Source organism: Carassius auratus, unplaced genomic scaffold (genome assembly GCF_003368295.1).
Source record: "Carassius auratus strain Wakin unplaced genomic scaffold, ASM336829v1 scaf_tig00217011, whole genome shotgun sequence".
NCBI classification, from domain to species: domain Eukaryota; kingdom Metazoa; phylum Chordata; class Actinopteri; order Cypriniformes; family Cyprinidae; genus Carassius; species Carassius auratus.
Window position 1 is genome coordinate 95004 of NW_020528849.1, and position 20472 is coordinate 115475.

Sequence of the window (20472 nt, forward strand, 5' to 3'; positions counted from 1 at the left end):
AAAGATAGATGTTTGCAATTTTATATAGGCTAATTTAATTTTATATTAACACATTTTTTTTTATAATCCTACTGTTCAAAATACCTGGAATTTTTTCCAAAATAACCACTATATGGAGTCAAGATATATTTTTGTTGTTGATATGGACTACACTGATGAGAGTAATGTTCACTGTGAAGCTTACACTGTGATGAACCTGAGAGAAAACAGAGATGACCATCTGATCTTCACCAGTAACAACAAAGTATTTTAAAGTTTGTGGTTTTACAGAACACCACAGTTATATATGACAAGATAATAAGGCCTGAAGTTAGGAAGAACATCTTAAGGAAAATATAATTATATTTTCTTAATGATTTTTTTCCTTCTCAAACCTTGTCTGTGGTGTAAAAACACCCCTGGCCAAACGATAATTCTTTGATAATTATTGTAGTTACCATGTTCTGAACATCACATCCTTTCTTTTCTCCCCAGATGTAATCTATATATCTATATATCTTCTATATATCTATATCTATCTATCTATCTATCTATCTATCTATCTATCTATCTATATATATATATATATAGGTGGTTGAATAAAATATTTGGACATTATTTATAAAAATTACCTCAAGTTAGCACCAGCAAGCCTGCTAGACATTTAGAATCAGCTACAATATTTACTTATTTTCAGTACCATTCTGAATAAACATTCATGTCTGTCTAACGTTACTCGTCTAAAAAAAAAAAGCCTCAAGTCCAAATATTCATTTATCACCAATTAACTGTTTGACAAACACTTCCTGCTTCGAGATCTGAATTTAAAAAAAATCTCAAACATGCTCCGTAGTCCCAATGTTAATCAACCGAATCGCGAACAGGCTCCGAAGTCCTGATCTGAATCAACCGAGTCGCGAACAGGCTCCGAAGTGCCGATCTGAATCAACCGAGTCACGAACAGGCTCCGAAGTCCTGATCTGAATCAACCGAGTCGCGAACATGCTCCGAAGTGCCGATCTGAATCAACCGAGTCACGAACAGGCTCCGAAGTCCTGATCTGAATCAACCGAGTCGCGAACAGGCTCCGAAGTGCCGATCGGAATCAACCGAGTCGCGAACAGGCTCCGAAGTGCCGATCTGAATCAACCGAGTCACGAACAGGCTCCGAAGTCCTGATCTGAATCAACCGAGTCGCGAACATGCTCCGAAGTGCCGATCGGAATCAACCGAGTCATGAACAGGCTCCGAAGTGCCGATCGGAATCAACCGAGTCGCGAACAGGCTCCGAAGTCCAGAAGTCCCGATCTGAATCAACCGAGTCGCGAACATGCTCCGAAGTGCCGATCTGAATCAACGGAGTCGCGAACAGGCTCCGAATTGCCGATCTGAAAACTTCGACCAAAGAATGTAAAAAATAATTCTATTACTCTAATAACTCTAACTATACAACTCTATGAAAGACTCAGATCACGTATCTAAAAATAAATCGCTATAGTAAAAGAGAAATAATAAGAGGAGTGAAGTTTCCTACGGCTCTGCTGTGTTTGGTCCTCACACGCGTCTGACGCTCCGCGGCGCGTCTCCGCCCCTCACACACGGGTTTACAGCGCTAAATTAATCATCTTTGCTAATTATTATACATTTACTTCATTGTCAGCTTCAGGTACTTCATTTATTATTGTTAAATGAACTGTTTCAAACAAAAAAAGGTTGTATTTCAGTAATAATTTTAAATTATCAAAATAAAATATATAAAATAAATAATAAAAAATATGATTTTCAGTTAGTACAATAATTAATCCTAAATTCCGACATTAATAACTTACTTTTAGCAACATCAGACGCACGCACTCATAAGATCTCCCGGTTCTTCTGTAGACTCACACTAAACGGTTGATTTGAATCAGTGAGTGGTCGACTCCAGAACAGCTGCAATCGGATCATTGCGATTCGCGATCCGATTTAAAAGTTTATTTTGAAAAGACTCAGTTCGTTCATGATGAATCAGACACCGCTTCTGCGTGTCGGAGCACGTGATATATTATAGGGAGTAACGATATGTTTTATGAAATGTAGTGAAGTTAAAAGTACGATCTTATGCTTTGGAATGTAGTGAAGTAAAAGTAAAAGTTACTCAAAATAAAACTACTCCAGTAAAGTACAGATACTTGAAAAATGTACTTAAGTACAGTAACGAAGTAAAGCTACTCCGTTACTGTCCACCACTGCAAAAAAAGTTAAAAGAATTATGGATGCCACAGACTTTTTTTTAAACTTCAGAATATAACTTAATTTTATTATCGTAATTACAACTTTATTCTTAAAATATTATGACGTTAATCTTATTTACTCGGTTATTTTTCGGCGTGGCACAAAAATGCTGCCTTATATGCTATTGAATGCAAACACAATTATAGCACAGCAGCCAAAGAACAAACTAAAAAAAAAAAAAAACACAAACAAAAAGGAAAAATAGAGGCTGGATATTTGTCTTCTGAGTCAATGTTGCTAAAATGAATTTGACGAACTTGCCATCTCCTCATTGTACGTGCCTTTAGAGAGAAATGCATCTTTAGGATTACATAATGAAAGTGTTTTTGTTTGTTGAGTTATTTCGTTTTAAAATAGTAATAGTAAAAAATTAAAAAAAAATTAAAACACAAAAGGCATTCTATAGATATATTTATCATTTCGGTGAAGCGCTTCTCCTCAAGACCAAGAAGACAGAAGGTGCATCCTGGGCCTGCAAAGTGCATCATATAATAACTATAAATTAATAATATTGATAATGTTCATCGTCTGGCTGACTACGGTCTTGTATTAATTTTTTCTAAATTCCTGTCAAACGTGCTCAAACTGACAGTCACCACCATAAGCTACTATTGAAAGACTCTTCACTGTAGTACACGATCGTTTATTGACGTTAACCTAATACTGTGTTCCAGACAGACAACTTGAATATAATACCTATAATCAGGGGCGTCGCACCCGTGGGGGATGTGGGGGTTTTAACACCCACACTTTTCCCGGTGAGAGGGTTCGACACCCGCACATTTTCTGCAGTTTCCCGCAGTTTTGCACAAACGCCTTACTACAGTCGTTCCTCCGTTTCTCTGACCGCTCTGTGTCTGCGCTCGCCGCGGCTGCCTCCTCCCCCGGCTCCTCCCTCTCAAACTTGACACCGGCTTTGAGTGTGACCGGCTGATGATTGGCTGTTCTGCCTTAAGTCCCGCCTCTCTTGGGGTGTTATCTGTCAGCTCGTGCTGAGGAGGCGGGAACTTATGGTTATTTACATCTCCCTTTTCCAGGTACTTTGAATGAGTGTTTATGCTTTAGAGGTTTTTTAAATAAGCTTGATATGTGTTTGGGAAGATGTTCTGTTAATCGTTTTGTTGACATGTCGAGTGTTTTCGGTATTATATTTCGTTTTTTAGACTAATGCTAATTGCTATTATTGGGATATTGTTTGCATACCTGTTGAAGAACTATGAAATAAAAGTGTATATTATTTTAATGTTTTAAAACAGTAAATTGTTACATTATTTATACCACCAGAGAAAAAGCTTTGTGTGGGCGTTTTTTTCTCCCCTTTTCTGATTTTGCGGGGGGTTTTTTTAAATGTAGGATTATTTTTTTCCCAGCCAAGCGCTGCAAGCCGGAAAACCCGCACAAGTGCCAGAGAACTTTAATAAATAAACAAAAACTTGAATTTACCAAAACACAAAACTTTACAAACATATTTCTAAATTAATTTAATCAATAAACAAAAATAAATACTAGATTAGATTAGATTGAACTTTATTGTCAGTGCACATAAAAGTACAAGGCAAAGAAATGCAGTTAGCATCTAACCAGAAGTGCAATAAACAGTATATACAGTGTCTACAATATGTTACAAATGTACAATAAATATACAAATAAGGCAGTATTATGGACATAATTTACAGATTTGACATACTATCAGCATGATATACAGATAGGTGTACTATGAACATACTATACAGATGGATTATGTAAAAGTGTATGTACACTATAGGCAGAAACTATGAACATATGAACATCATTTACACTAGTGCAATGGACAGTAAAGTGCATAGAAAATATTTCAGTGTGCAAATGGATTACTCATTATTCTGGATGAACAGACGGCAGTGCAAGTAATAACAATTTAACTGTTTTTTGTTTGTTTGTTTGTTTGTTTGTAAATCAGATGTAGTGATGAGGAGGGGTGAGGAGTCTGTGTGTGTGTGTGTGTGTGGGGGGGGGGGGTGTTGAGGGGTGTCAGAGGGCAGAGTTCAGCAAGGAGACAGCTGTAGGGAAAAAGCTGTTCCTGTGTCAGAGCAGGAAGTGTTGTCCCTGTGATGCGTTGGGCAGTTTTCACCACCCTCTGCATTGCCTTGTAGTCAGCCACTGAGCAGTTCCCATACCAGACTGTGATGTAACTGGTCAGGATGCTCTCGATCGCACACCAGTAGAAGTTCACCAGGATGGCTGAAGACAGCTGGTTCTTCTCCAGTGTCCTGAGGAAGAAGAGGCGCTGGTGAGCCTTCTTGACCAGGCTGGAGGTGTTTGTGGTCCAGGACAGGTCCTCCGAAATGGTGGTTCCCAGGAACTTGAAGCTGGAGACACATTCAACAACCATCCCGTTAGTGTGGATGGGGTCGTGCGTACCTCCTTTCTTCTTCCTGAAGTCCACAATGAGCTCCTTTGTCTTGCTGGTGTTGAGGAGCAGGTTATTGTCAGCGCACCATGTGGGCAGGTGCTGTACCTCCTCCCTGTAGGCGTCTAATCATTGTCTCTGATGAGGCTAATCACCGTGGTGTCATCTGCAAACTTGATGATGGAGTTGGATCCATGCACAGGCTTGCAGTCGTGGGTGTAGAGGGAGTTGAGGATTGGGCTCAGCACACAGCCCTGTGGTACTCCGGTGTTAAGTGTGATCATAAGATGTAGGACAAGGGCCGGGCCCATGCAGGGGAGACAGATGTGTACTTTAGGTACTGTTATCATGATCATTACAACCTTAAAGCCTTCCTTGGGGAAGAATTGAACAATCCAAATGATTATTAATGTACCTATCATACGTACGCTTATCCATGCATACGTTATCCAGACATTTATCCACACGTATGTTATCAAGACACAAAGTTAAAAAAATGCAAAAAGTTCACCTCTTATCACCTAACAGTGCTCATTTAAATGCTGTTTAAATATTGAATGTGGAAAGCATGCGAATTCTGACCCATTTGGCTTTCCATAGAACACACCCTGAGCAGCTCTGACATCACTGTAGTTCAGTGAGAGACTCCGAGAAAGTGAAACTTACTTGATCAACAACATGGACGCCAGAAACCATCGAACTCTTTAAACAACTGAATATTGAGTCGTTCAGAGACCCTTGTGAACACATCTGATACTCACAGGTAAGTGATAGAAATATAAGAGAGATTGTCTTGAACAGGTTTCTAATGACGGTGGTCTGGTTTAGTAGGGTTTATGTCAGACTGGAATGAGTTGAGCAGAAGCAGGTTTAAGCGTGTCAAATACTCAGATACTTTAGATGTTTACTGCACTGAAATGATATCAGAATTGTATTAACAGTATGTCATTAGACTGAACAAAGTTTGGTGTTTCTGTCATTTTGTCACGCGACATAAAGACAAACAGATAAAACAGGAAGTAAATGACCTGCAGACAAACTGAACACAAACCTGCTTCACTGCAGCTGAAAATCACTTTTACATTACACAATAACTTATGATCATATACTATAGTTTGTGGAAAGATTAATCTAATTTTTGATAAGGAGATATATATATATATATATATATATATATATATATATATATATGTTTGTTGGAAAATATAAAGCTTGTACTTTGTACTTTCTTTAAACAGCAGGTCATAGTTCAGATTGCTCAGTAAGTTTACGAGTCTCTCACTTTGTTTCAAACGAATGATTGTGTTTCCATCACTATCAGTTCTCACATTTTAACCAGTTAAACTATCATTTTTCATTAAAAGGTTTTAAGAGGGAAAGAACAATGGCCGAATCTTCACTAACAGCAAGAAAAACCAGAACACGGAGTATCGACAGTTTACCTCCATGTAAGTCAATAACCCAGAAAAACACTTTGACTTTGACTTTTCTTTTATAATATTGAATATGTACAGTTCAGGAATGTAAAGCAGATCAAATAATTTCAGCTTAAAAAGAATAATTCTCGTACATATATTTATTTATTTATTTAGGTGAGTGGTTATGTTATGAGCTTCACATTTAGGTTCTGATCAGCTTGTCTGGGTTCATTTTACAATAATAACCAGCTGACTGTACATGATCTCTTTATATCTGAGTTTCTTCAGCACTCTTTGTCTCTAAACACTCTTTACATTCAACCAGCTGCATGAGGTGCATCATGGGATTCTTCATAAACAGTATTGAAGGAGTTCACACTAATCCTAAATAATGTCTCTTTCCAGTCATGTCATCCTCCATGAGTTCACTGTCTGAGGAGATTCAGTGCTCTGTGTGTCTGGATGTGTTCACTGATCCAGTCTCGACTCCATGTGGACACAACTTCTGCAAGATCTGTCTGAATAAGTGCTGGGACAACAGCCAGACCTGCAGCTGTCCATACTGTAAAGAAACATTCAAGCAAAGACCTGATCTCAAGATTAATACCACACTCCGAGAGCTCGTAGATCACTGTAAGAAGAAAAGTCCTGAGAAAACAACTGAAGTTCTGTGTGACTTCTGTGAGGAAAGAAAGCTGAAAGCGCTGAAGTCGTGTCTGGTGTGTCAGAGCTCTTACTGTGAAACTCACCTGGAGCCTCATTTGAGAGTGACACGTTTGAAGAAACACAAACTGATGGATCCTGTGAGTAATCTGGAGGACTATATATGTCAGAAACACGAGAGACCTCTGGATCTGTTCTGTAGAGATGATCAGACATGTGTGTGTTCAATCTGCTCTGTGAAAGACCACAAGAACCACAACACTGTTCCTATAGAAGAGGAGAGTCAAGAGAAGAAGGTAGACGTTATTATTCTTTTAAAGGACTGATATCATGAGGAATCAGATTTTATTTCATATTGTGAGTTTAATCTGTGTTATGATAAATGTGTCTGTGTTGTTCTCTCTATAGACTGAACTGATGAAGACACAGAAAGACGTGCAGCTGATGATCCAGAACAGAATCAAGAAGATTCAAGACATCAAACACTCAGCAGAAGTCAGAAAAGTGAGTTTAAAATAATTTGAACTTCAATGAACTTCAGTGTTTAGAGACATTGAGAAGACATAACAATAACAAAATAAACAAACAATCAAAGGAATGACAGATGACTCTCAGACTAAAATATTCAGCAACAGCCAATAAAACAAGAAGTAAAATGTCCAGGGCTTGTTCTGCTCTCGTCCAGGGTGCAGAGTGAAGTTTAATTCTTCATTTGAGGGATTCTGAAAACACATGTAGCCTATGTATGTGGAACAAAAATGTATGAGCAATAGTTACACAGATTCTTCTGTTAGCAAACACTGCTAATAATGTGTTGCCTGTCCTGGTTGAGCAGAGAAACACAGAGAAGGAGAAAGCAGTCCGTGTGGAGCTCTTCACTGATCTCATCCGCTCCATTGAGAGACATCAGACTGAACTGCTGGAGATGATGGAGGAGCAGCAGAAAGCAGCAGAGAAACAGGAGCAAGAGCTGATTGAAGAGCTGGAGCAGGAGATCACTGAGCTAAAGATGAGAAACACTGAGCTGGAGCAGCTCTCACACACTGAAGATCACCTCCACCTCCTACAGGTCAGTCAACATGATCTCTCTGATCAATCATAATGCAGGATATGACATGCTGAAGGATTTCTCCTCTCTCCTGCTGTAGATTCACTCATCCCTGTGCAGCTCTAGAAACACCAGGAACTGGCCTGAGATCAGTATGAAGACTCATGAGAGTCTGGAGACTCTGAGGAGAGCTCTGACTCAACTGAAGGACACTATAGATGAGAAACTCACACTAACTGGTACATCAATACACACTGATCAGATAGAAACATGATAGTGTACTCTGTTCTTTAAATATAAGCTTAAGATCTGATTGTTTTCTTGTCATTAGTCTCTACAGAGCTGAAGTGGATGCAGCAGTATGCAGGTACAGTGTGCTGTCTGCACTACACTAGTTTACATTCATACACTCACTGCTTCATTACTGCACTACAATCTGATTAAACACTGGGTTAACTAAAAACATCAGCATCACAGAATATCTGTATTCTCTGTTTTCTCAGTGGATGTGACTCTGGATCCTGATACAGCTCATCCTGATCTCATTCTGTCTGATGATGGAAAACAAGTGAGACATGGAGACATTAGACAGAAACTCCCAGACAAACCAGAGAGATTTGATCCATGTCCCTGTGTCCTGGGAAAGGAGGGATTCTCCTCAGGGAGATTTTATTTTGAGGTGCAGGTGAAGGGAAAGACTGAATGGGTTTTAGGAGTGGCCAGAGAATCCATTAACAGGAAGGGTTGGATCACACTGAGACCCAGTGATGGATACTGGACTGTGATTCTGAGGAATGGAGATAAATATGAAGCCGGTGCTGGTCCTCGTGTCTCTCTGTCTCTGAGAGTGAAGCCGCAGCGGGTCGGTGTGTTTGTGGATTATGAGGAGGGTCTGGTCTCCTTTTATGATGTGGAGTCCAGCTCTCATATCTACTCTTTCACTGCTCAGTCTTTCACTGAAAAACTCTATCCATATTTTAGCCCATTCCTTAATAATGGAGGTAAAAACTCAAGTCCACTGATCATCACACCTGTCAGTTATAATAAATGAATTTACTCAATTATCAAATGCAAGATTCAAATAATGAATTAAAAATTAATTGTTAAATGTTAAATTATTTGTAATATGCCAATAAAACATCAACAGATTTTCTCCAGGTCTTTATCAATTAATTAAAATTATACAAAACAACAAATGTTTACCACGTATTCTTTTTTTGTTAAGTCACGTTAAAAAAATTATCGGTTGTGGTTTTTGGGGTTATTTAAAAAAAAAAATGGTTGCTTGTTAGGAAAACCTGAGAATCAAATTAGTTTCTTTACATTTCTGGTCGCTGTTTTTGGAGATATTTAGAGGACACAAATGGCAGTGTCAAAAAAAGCTTTCATTAAAACTTGGAAGTTTTGGAGCACAGAAATAAGTTTGGCCTCATTTTAAGGAAGAACCTTGGCAGTTCATTGTTGAGCTGAAAAAAAAAAAGTTAAAGTGAAACAGAAATGTTATAGAAGTTTTAGTTTATGACAACATTTTTATACTAGAAAATATTTTATAAAACATGTTAAACTTATCTTAAACTGATATCTTCAAAAATTAGCTTTCAGTATTTGTTTAGGTGCAGTATCTAACTTTGTCCATTAGATGTCAGCAAAGCTCAAGACTATTTTTTGTCATATTAGTGAATTGATTAATGGTTGTGGAGTAATTAAATGCACAATGTCTATTACAATAACACACACAGTGTATGTAATGTGTGTGTGTACACTATATATATGTATACACACGTGCACAAACTCAGACTTATCACTAAAAAGGCAGATAAAAGCGCAATCTGGAGAAAAAAAAAACTTTTACAATAACCCTTTTTAATAATTTGAGTTCCTCCAGGAACCTCTGGAGCACTTTGAGTTCTCGTGTAATGAAAGAGTGACTCCAGAAGCTCAGAACTGGAAACAAAGTGCTTCAAACATCCAAAGAGTTCTTACATCAACTGCAAAGACTATAATGTTTCCTCCAGGAACAATATGATGAGAAAAAGAGCTTCGAGGCACTTAAAATAAATGATTAAGTTCCTCCAGCACTCAAAAGGATTTCTGAGGCACCTTCAGTTTTTAGAGTATTGTTCTTTCATCTTTTCAGTGAACTATGGTCAGTTATTTTCAAGTTAATGATCATTTTTACGTAATAAAAAATCATAAGGATATTAAGTAACGATCATGTTCCATGAAGATATTTAGTAAATGTCCTACTGTAAATATATCAAAACTTATTTTTGATTAGTAATATGCATCGCTAAGAATTCATTTGAACAACTTTAAAGATGATTTTCTCAATATTTCGATTTTTTTTGCTCCCTCAGATTCCAGATTTTCAAAGAGTTGTATCTCAACCTAATATTATCATATCATAACAAACCATACACCAATGAAAAGATGATTTATTCAGCTTTCAGATGATGCACAGATCTCAATTTGGACTGGTTTTGTGCTCCAGGGTCACATTTGCATTTATTTTTTCAGCCTGAGAGAACTCTGAAAAGACAAATGACAATAATGATTGTAACATGGAGTCAGAGACGTTCGGATCCATTTGCAGTATTTTATTAGAATGGTCAGACAGGCAGTAATCAGCAAACAGTGTCAAGTATGTGATGGGATATCCAGAAACAGAAACAATATCAGACAGAGAATCACGGGCGGTATACACAATCCACGGTAATACACGGAAAGAACAGACACAGGGAAACCGCTTGGAAATGTCAGACGGGGCTAAACAAGACTTCACAATGTGTGAGAATCCAAACACAGTATATAAAGAGGAGAGGTAATGGGGAACACCTGGTGGTGATTAACCTAAAGCATAGGAATATGGGGAATGGGGTTCAAGGGCAGTCCAGCTGACAATCGTGACTTTGTGTCCATGATAAGGCAGGTAGAAAGTTCACACATGGCCTTCATAGCCGTGACAGGACAGACAGTGAGTTCACAGACGGGTACAACTGACACCTCTGGAGGTTCTTCTGCAGTATCAGCTGCCATCTCTGGAAACACAGTAGGTGCCGCTGTCTCAGGAGTCTCTGTCGTGGTGTATGCAGCACAAACACTTCATAAAGCCATCCCCAATGTGGGAAGCACTACAGACAGGGGAAAAAAGTTCAGGAACAGGAGGGCTAGAGTCAATCAGTTTCGGGATAGTGACGAGACTCTGGACGGTCAGCTGGGACACCTCTAGTCTGATGTTCAGAAGGAGGTGGACATCATCAGTCAGGTGCTGCATCAGTATCAGTTGTATTCACCGGATGCTCTCCATTTTATTACGTGTGATTTTAACAAATGTTCTATGGAGGGAGTTTTACATTTCCAGCAATATATTGACTCTCCTTCAGCAATCAAAAAATACTTGACTTATGTTATGAGTCGATACCAGATGCATATAGATCCTTTTCCAGAGCCCAAATGGTTGTGCAGACCATAATATAGAGTCTATAATTTTGCCAATTAGGAAACCTGGTAAAGATCCTCATAATCCAAGTAGTTACAGGCCTATAGCTTTAACTTCGCAGGTGGGTAAGACTATGGAGAAAATGGTAAACGATAGGTTAAATTACTGGGTTGAGTCAAAGGGGTTATTGCAGAGCTACCAGAGTGGTTTTAGAAGAGGTAGAGGTACAATGGATCCAATAGTATGTTTGGAAGATGGTATAAGAAGAGCTCAAGTAAATGGAGAAGCAGTGGTGGTAGTATTCTTCGATATTGAAAAAGCGTACGACATGTTGTGGACGAACGGATTGTTGATCAGGTTGCAGCAGATGGGGATTGGTGGTAGAATGCTCCAGTGGATAAAAGCTTTTTTGGCTGAAAGAAGTCTAAGGGTTAAAATAAACGGAGAATTAAGTAATGAATATATAGTTGAGAATGGTACTCCGCAGGGGAGTATTGTAAGCCCTATATTGTTTGATATAATAATAATAATAATAATAATAATAATAATAGATCAGATATTCAAAAATGTGAAGGGGCCTGATGGAGTAGCTTTGTTTGCTGATGATGGTGCCATGTGGAAGAAAGGGAGGAATGTGGAATTCATAGTAAAGGAAATTCAGAGAGCAGTAAATGAAGTTCAGAAATGGGCAGTTCAATGGGGATTTAGGATATCAGCAGAGAAAACAAAAGTTATGTTCTTTTCTAAGGGGAGTATAAGACCGGAATTTAAGATTAGCTTGTCAGGGAAAGATCTGGAAAGACTAGAGCTTTTTAAGTACTTGGGTGTATGGTTTGACAAGAAGTTGACATGGGCCTTCCATATCCAGAAGATTGTTGATAAATGTAGGAAAATTCTAAATGTGATGAGGTGCTTGTGTGGGGTTGAGTGGGGTGCGTCTGGTGCAGCTTTGAGAACAATTTACACTGGTTTAATGAGGTCAGTATTCGATTATGGGAGTGTAGCATATGGATCAGCCTCCAAGTCATTGTTACATAAACTGGATGTAATGCAAAACCAAGCCTTGAGAATTTGCAGTGGAGCAGTCAAGTCCTCTCCGGTGGCAGCCATCCAAGTGGAGGTGGGGGAGATGCCCTTGAATTTAAGAAGAGATCAACTGGCCTTAGTGTACTGGGCTAATCTTAAAGGTCATAGAGAGGATCATATTGCTCACATAACCCTAAGAAATTGTCAAGAGCGATTAAATAAAAAAGTAAAAGGCTTTGGGTGGGGTATTGAACAAAAAGTTGAGTGTATGGGTTTAAGTGCTCTTAATATCTGTATGACAGTACCATACTCTACAGTTCCCCCGTGGACTTTTGAGGAATTAAAAGTGGACTTAGGGCTGCTGGAGGAAAAGCAGGTATGTGGAGTAGATAAGGGGATAGTTAATAGATATATAACAGAAAACTACAGAAATGACAGGATTATTTTTACAGATGCATCTAAAAGAGTGCATGTGTTTGTATTATTGAATAATGAGAGGAACAGTATTAATGTACTGCCGAGCGCATTACACACAAGCTGCTGGATTCACTTTCGCCAGAAACTCATGTATGCTTAAGGTTGAAAATATATGATGTTTATAATGAATGACCCATAATTTGTATTTTTACGATTTAGTTTTAATCCAAATGCGTGTGCTAAGTGAGTGAACATCAAAGATCACACAACAGAAGTGCGTTCTCTCTCTCTCTCTCTCTCTCTCTCTCTCTCTCTCTCTCTTCCGGTGAGGGTGAGGTCCATCGTGTGTGGTGGCGTTGGAGAGCGTTCTTTCCTTTCCTTTCCTTTTTTATCTTTCTTTTTCTTTGATTTAGTTTCTCTTTTTTGTTTCTTTTCCCCTACGTTAATTGTTAAAAAAAAAAAAATCGCACCGAGTGTCGGTATGGCGTCTGTTCCGGTGCAAGGAACGGCCTTCTTCGGGATGGCTGCAGGTGTGTGCCGGAAGCAGGTGTAACGGTTGAAGGTTTGTTGGTGGCGGTAGGACAAAAGATTGGGTTTGATAACATCATCTCTGGCTCTGAGATAGATAAAAACATATGAAAAAGCATCCTCTGCAAAAGTCAATTGGGGCAAAAGTGTGGCAGTATGGTGTGGACAATAATGGTCCCATCCTTCCTGGAGAGCTGAAATGGGGAAGAGAAGGTTTTAAATATTTAGGGGTGTTTTTAGGATCTGAAGATTATAGAAAACAGAATTGGGAGGGACTAGTGGAGAAAACATGTGCTCGGTTGTCTCGATGGAAATGGTTGCTCCTTCAGTTATCCTATAGGGGTAGAGTTTTGGTCTGTAATAATCTCATTGCTGCTACTTTATGGCATAAAATTATGATTTTAGAACCTCCAGAAGAAGAACTGATAATGGACATTCAGAAAAAACTAGTTGATTTTTTTTGGTCGGGGTATCACTGGCTAAAAGCACCAGTACTTTATCTCCCCAGGACGGAGGGAGGTCAAGGACTCATTGACATCAGATCTAGAATCGAAGCTTTCAGACTTCAGACAGCACAAAGACTCTGGTATGGTGAAGAAGTGAGCTGGCGTGTGGTAGCCAAGGTAAAATGGGTTATGATCTTCAACTGTTCTTAATGGACATCAATAAGCTGGATTTAACTGGTTTGTCTTCATTCTACAAGTCAATGTTGAGAGGGTGGACTCTTTTAAACGTTTGCAGAGATCTAAACGGTGAACAGAGTCAGTGGTTATTGGAAGAACCCTTGATCTTTAACCCAAAAATCAATGTGGATGTTCCAAAATCAACGTCTGTAAGGAATGCTTTATGGTCTGCAAATATTGTAAAAATTAGAGACTTAATGACTGATGATGGATGGATCTCGGCAGATACTCTGGCTACCAAGCTTGGAATAAGATCAGTCCGAGTTGTGCAAAGGCTGTTGAACCATCTCTATGAGAGCATGCCGTGGACTACAGAGACTCTTTATTTTTACACAAAGAAGAAAATGCTTCTTTCCCAGAACTGGATATTACAGCTGCGACTGGTTTGTGGCAAGAGAGTGAAGGTGGTATTCTATCCTTTAAGACACCTCAACTTGGACGTTTCAGAGACATTGGGAAAAAAGCTACTTATATTTGTTATGCGTAAAAGTTCTTCATTGTTGTGCACCTGAGACTGTAAAAGAGACCAAATGGACAGAATTTTTTGGATAAGACTCTTCCCCGAAAGGTAGCTGGAGGACCATGTACAAGCCCCCCATTGAAGAAAGGTCTGGAGACCTGCAGTGGCGTGTTGTACATGGTATTATAGCTACAAACAGACACGGAGCACATTTTGATCCACTAGTGGGGATAGGGTGTCCTTTCTATGAACAGCAGGAGACAGTTTTTCATTTGTTTGCTGACTGTAGCAGGTTATTGCCTCTCTTTCAAATTCCTGGAGGTGGTGTCAGACATTAGGAGAAGTTTTCACACTTGAGTTTTATATCTATGGACCTAAATACAAACGTAGCAAGAGGGAGATTTATCATTTACTCAATTTTATTTTCGGACAAGCAAAGTTAGCTGTTTGGCTCTCTCGTGAAAGTAAAATAGTTGGTGTGGGACAAACTGATGTGGTACTGATTTATGAGGGTTTGATGAAGTCAAGGTTAAGAATAGAATTTGAATATTATCGACTGAATGAGAATATTGAAGATTTTAAGTTTAAGTGGGCAATAAATAACTGTATTTGTGATGTTGACTGCAATGGTAATTTACAAATCTCTTCCTCCCTCCCTACCGTTTTGTGCATGGTTTTATTAACTTGTTTTTGACATACCCGACCGAACTACAATCTTTCCAGTGATTAACTGTATATTCACTCGTGCTTTATCAGCTCGCGCACCTCAGCTGTACATTGTCCTTGTACCTTCATATAATTCGTTTTTTTGCATGTTTTTTTTTTTGCGTGATTTCACATAGAGCAAGCTGTTACTACACAGAGCCGTTGTTAATAGAGAAGATGCGCAAATCACGTTAATTTTCAGCGTTTATTGGCCCATCTTCTCAGTTAACAACGGCTCTGTGTAGTAACAGCTGCTCTATGTGAAATCACGCACCTGATGGAATTAACCGCTGATTAGAAAACCGGCTTTACTGACGAGATGCGCATAACGATCGGCCGATCGTGATCGGAGCACCCCTACTTCTTAGCACGCTGCCTCTTACGTCCGACGTCACAAGAGCGCTGTCCAAAGTGAAGGTGCTGAATTAGTTGGCATCGATTGCTCATGAATCGATTTTCCATTTCACGCGAAGGTGCAATACAGCGTTAAAATGGACAGCACGTTGTATGCAAATGAAACATTCCTCAAATTATTACAGTAACATTGTTTAAGTTATCAGTAGAATATAGACTATAAATTAAACTATAAAATGGTCAGTAATATTTTCACACCACATATATTTTAGCTAATCCATTGCAATGTATTTAGCTATAACTATCAGTATAACAAGTTACCAAAGCAGCTGTCTGTTTTGCTAGTTTATTTTTCAAAAGTGTCTGTAATTATCAATGACAAAAGTATTCACATCAGTGTTTGTTTTCTTCCTAAATTAATCTGGGCCCGGTTCCCCTATAACGCTCACTCTTAGCGCGCTAAGAAGACCTCGAAAGATATATCTTACCAAAGTTGTTAATGTTCCTAAGTGTGTTCCCCGAAGTGTCCCTTAGGAAGCTTCTTAGCACGCTGCCTCTTACGTCCGACGTCACAAGAGCGCTGTCCAAAGTGAAGGTGCTGAATTAGTTGACATCGATTGCTCATGAATCGATTTTCCACTTCACGCGAAGGTGCAATACAGCGTTAAGAAACACAACACGTTCTATGCAAATGAAACATTCCTCAAATTATTACAGTAACATTTATTTAACATAGTTTCAGTTATCAGTAGAATATAGACTATAAATTAAATTATAAAATGGTCAGTAATATTTTCACACCACATATATTTTAGCTAGCTAATCCATTGCAATGTATTTAGCTATAACTATCAGTATAACAAGTTACCAAAGCAGCTGTCTGTTTTGCTAGTTTATTTTTCAATAGTGTCTGTAATTATCAAAAACAAAAGTATTCACATCAGTGTTTGTTTTCTTCCTAAATTAATCTGACTTTTGAACGAATTGCATGAATGAACGCTAGAAGTGTCTAACTCATTAAAACAGTGAAACGCTGCCACCTACTGGCGGTTTCAATACTTAATTTCTTTCTTTTGATAATCTCTACTATGTTAGAATTTTATGAATGATGATTATACACAAATGTCATAATGTTATGAGGTGTATAATCTCTTAACATGTTTTAATAACAGATTCGAGGTAAATGTAGCAGCAGGGTAGAAAAGTCAGCAGAGAGAGAGGATGAGCAGGTGATCAGGTAAAGAAGATGCCATTAATCAATAAAATACAATAGGAAACAGTATAGAAAAACAGCAGCTTTGTAAAGTTAGGTTTTACATTCCTGCCTTTCTCCATCACAGTGAGGAACAGGGAGAAGACAACAGACAGCAGCTCTTTCAGACAAACGGGTAAGAAAACAGAGAAATGTTCAAAAATGTTTGATCATCAGATTATTATACATCTTTAAAAGTATGCTGTGATTTTTATGAGTTTTATTTAATGAGGATTACTTGGTCAATTAAAATATAATTTTAAATAGAGAATTTTAAATAGATATTAAGAACAGATTGTATACAGCGCGGTTTAATAATATGTTCGTTTTTGGTGTTTTAGTTGTATGTCTTAGTGGTTTTGTTCTTATATCAGATGATTCAGATCCAATGTGAAAGTAGCAGCAGATGAAACCAATCAAAAGAAGGACGGGAAGAACATCTGATCAGGTAATGACATACAAACACTAATGAAAAGTTCATTCAGTCAATAAAACTGGCTAAAACTGTAATATGTGTACATCACAGTGAGGGACAGGGTGAGGACAATAGTCAAACAGCAGTTTCAGATGAGCAGGTAAGAATAAAACATCTCTGATAGGGAACAGTTTTTGATATGACAAACTAAATGTACAATTTTCTTTACTGTACACAATATACTAGGGAGCTATTTGGTGTGTAACAGTGTTGTAACGTCCGTTTCAGAATGAACCTAATGTTAGAGACAAACTGAGCACAGAAAACAGAGACAGAGAAGATTCAGAAATCATCACTTGCTTAAATCCTGCACATCCTGATCCCAAGTTTATAAAAGTACAGACGAGAGCAAACTATGTGCTACACTTTCAGCAAAAATGGTTTCAGATTTTCCTATGAATGCATTACAGTACCACATTAAAAGGGGTCTTGTGTTGGCAGGAGCTGTGACTGGAGAATTGAAGTGTTTGAATGCTTCTCTGCAAAGACACAGACTATCTCTGGCATGAAAGCTGCCATTTCTTGTGTTCAGTCTGTCTTGAAAGACCAAAGAGATGAAGATGCCTTTCAAAGTCTTTTTGAGCAAGCAAATGTGATTGTGGATTCTCTAAATCTAGAGCCTATCAAAGTCCCAGAACCAAGGCGACTTCCTAAGCGTTTTAGCACAGATGCAAGCACATACAAGCCAAAAACTGCAACAGAGTATTACAGAGTTGAGTTTTATCAGGTGCTTGATGTGGTTTTCATCAGGAAGATCTGCTGACCTTACAGAAACTAGAGGACACTCTGCTCACTGGACAAACTGATTCAGTGTGTTGTGAGTATCCTGAGATCAGTTCAGTTACCAATGTTTAGGCATAACTACCAATTTGGATCCAGTTTGGAGGCAGCAAACATTCTTAAAGGTTTGTCAGTGGAAGTCCGTGGCCTTTTCAGTGAAGTGGAAACTCTGGTCAGGTTGCTTCTGGTTGTGTGTTAGGAATCAAGAAAAACTAAGACAGCATTTAGTAAAATTGAAAATCAATTGGGAAATCTTTAGGATAAGCAATGCACATGGATTATATAAAACTATACTGTCAGTACATCATAGTGAAATGAAATTGTTAATGAAAAGTCTATTCAGTGACTAACATGGAGTGTCCAAATATATTCACAGTTACAATTTAAATAAAATAATACAGTGATAATATATGCTAATTTTAATCTGAGCACATATGAATTTACTGGTAATAGTTAATCAACACATCTCTAAAGAAAGAAATCACTAGATTAGACCTCATTTCTGAAAACTAGATAATTGTATGATCAGCAGATGTCTATTATTTCAGAGTTCAGGTTTTGTTTTGTTCATGTCATACAGCTGCTTATTACAAGAGCAGTGTCTTGTAGGCTACACTACATGTTCAGATTAATAGTCTATATATTGATAAATAATTAATACGTTTATACATTTGCCTATTTGAAAATGTTTTGAATCTGGTCTACCCAGACACATTTTAATGTTCAAGTGTTATGTCTATTAAAATAAGTCTGTAACTATATAGTAGTCTACTTTTCATGTGTTGATATCTACAGAACTGAAGCCTTATGATCACAGTCGTAGAAGCTAATGTTTGGAAATTATGTTTAAAGTTTTCAAGTCCATCATTATTAGTAGCACGCAAACACCCAATAATCACCTTCGTGCTTTGATACAGAGTTTTAGCCTTCTGTCAATTTTATGATAAAATACAAACAATAAACGTCTATTTTTTTTACGATTTTTAATTTGTAGTGAGATAATTCGTTCAGTAGCTGCATATGAATCAGTGATATTGTCCTCTTTAATATTTGCATCACGAAATAAACATGAATATTTTAATGAATGTTGAAAAAAATCTGAACAATTTAATACAAATTTCTCATGAATCGATCAAAGTTAGTTCAAAAAAGCAGTGGTGGACGAAGTACACAAGTCAAGTACTTGAGTAAAAGTACAGATACGTATAATAAAATATAACTCCAGTAAAAGTACTCCTTTTTCAATTTTACTCAAGTGAAAGTACAAAAGTACTCAATTTTGTATGTACTTAAGTAAAAAAGTACTGAAAGATAGATGTTTGCAATTTTATATAGGATAATTTAATTTTATATTAACACATTTTTTTTTTATAATCCTACTGTTCAAAATACCTGGGATTTTTTCCAAAATAACCACTATATGGAGTCAAGATATATTTTTGTTGTTGATATGGACTACGCTGATGAGAGTAATGTTCACTGTGAAGCTTACACTGTGATGAACCTGAGAGAAAACAGAGATGACCATCTGATCTTCACCAGTAACAACAAAGTATTTTAAAGTTTGTGGTTTTACAGAACACCACAGTTATATATGACAAGATAATAAGGCCTGAAGTTAGGAAGAACATCTTAAGGAAAATATAATTATATTTTCTTAATGATTTTTTTCCTTCTCAAACCTTGTCTGTGGTGTAAAAACACCCCTGGCCAAACGATAATTCTTTGATAATTACTGTAGTTACCATGTTCTGAACATCACATCCTTTCTTTTCTCCCCTATCTATCTATCTATCTATCTATCTATCTATCTATCTATATATATATATATATATATATATATATATATATATATATGTGGTTGAATAAAAATATTTGGACATTATTTATAAAATTACCTCAAGTTAGCACCAGCAAGCCTGCTAGACATTTAGAATCAGCTACAATATTTACTTATTTTCAGTACCATTCTGAATAAACATTCATGTCTGTCTAACGTTACTCGTCTAAAAAAAAAAGCCTCAAGTCCAAATATTTATTTATCACCAATTAACTGTTTGACAAACACTTCCTGCTTCGAGATCTGAATTTAAAAAAAATCTCAAACATGCTCAGTAGTCCCAATGTTAATCAACCGAATCGCGAACAGGCTCCGAAGTCCCGATCTGAATCAACCGAATCGCGAACAGGCTCCGAAGTCCTGATCTGAATCAACGGAGTCGCGAACAGGCTCCGAATTGCCGATCTGAAAATTTCGACCAAAGAATGTAAAAAATAATTCTATTTCTCTAATAACTCTAACTATACAACTATATGAAAGACTCAGATCACGTATCTAAAAATAAATCGCTATAGTAAAAGAGAAATAATAAGAGGAGTGAAGTTTCCTACCGTTCTGCTGTGTTTGGTCCTCACGCGCGTCTGACGCTCCGCGGCGCGTCTCCGCCCCTCACACGCGCGTTTACAGCGCTAAATTAATCATCTTTGCTAATTATTATACATTTACTTCATTGTCAGCTTCAGGTACTTCATTTATTATTGTTCAATGAACTGTTTCAAACAAAAAAAGGTTGTATTTCAGT

General features: G+C 37.7%; 1 protein-coding gene and 1 long non-coding RNA gene across 6 annotated transcripts in view; both read left to right on the top strand.

Annotated features, from left to right (window-relative positions):
* LOC113099681 (E3 ubiquitin-protein ligase TRIM39-like) overlaps positions 1-20472 on the top strand; it is a 69045-nt gene that overhangs the window by 20510 nt on the left and 28063 nt on the right. Inside the window, exons 1-9 of one of the 5 annotated variants that reach the window (XM_026264580.1) lie at positions 5283-5405; positions 5881-5903; positions 6007-6090; positions 6466-7019; positions 7132-7227; positions 7559-7792; positions 7872-8010; positions 8103-8138; positions 8275-8924. The exons of 2 other annotated variants lie outside the window; for them this stretch is intronic. In XM_026264580.1, the coding sequence (XP_026120365.1) occupies positions 6027-6090; positions 6466-7019; positions 7132-7227; positions 7559-7792; positions 7872-8010; positions 8103-8138; positions 8275-8822 (1671 nt within the window). In that variant the 5' untranslated portion in view covers positions 5283-5405; positions 5881-5903; positions 6007-6026 and the 3' untranslated portion in view covers positions 8823-8924. Of the gene's footprint in view, positions 1-5260; positions 5406-5880; positions 5904-6006; positions 6091-6465; positions 7020-7131; positions 7228-7558; positions 7793-7871; positions 8011-8102; positions 8139-8274; positions 8925-20472 lie in introns of those variants that run through there. 2 more of the 5 variants (XM_026264579.1, XM_026264591.1) reach the window with 2 other exon arrangements.
* On the top strand, positions 16527-17476 carry LOC113099682 (uncharacterized). The gene is made up of 5 exons (XR_003289500.1): positions 16527-16620; positions 16724-16771; positions 17010-17083; positions 17162-17210; positions 17339-17476. It is a non-coding gene; the product is annotated as an uncharacterized LOC113099682 (long non-coding RNA).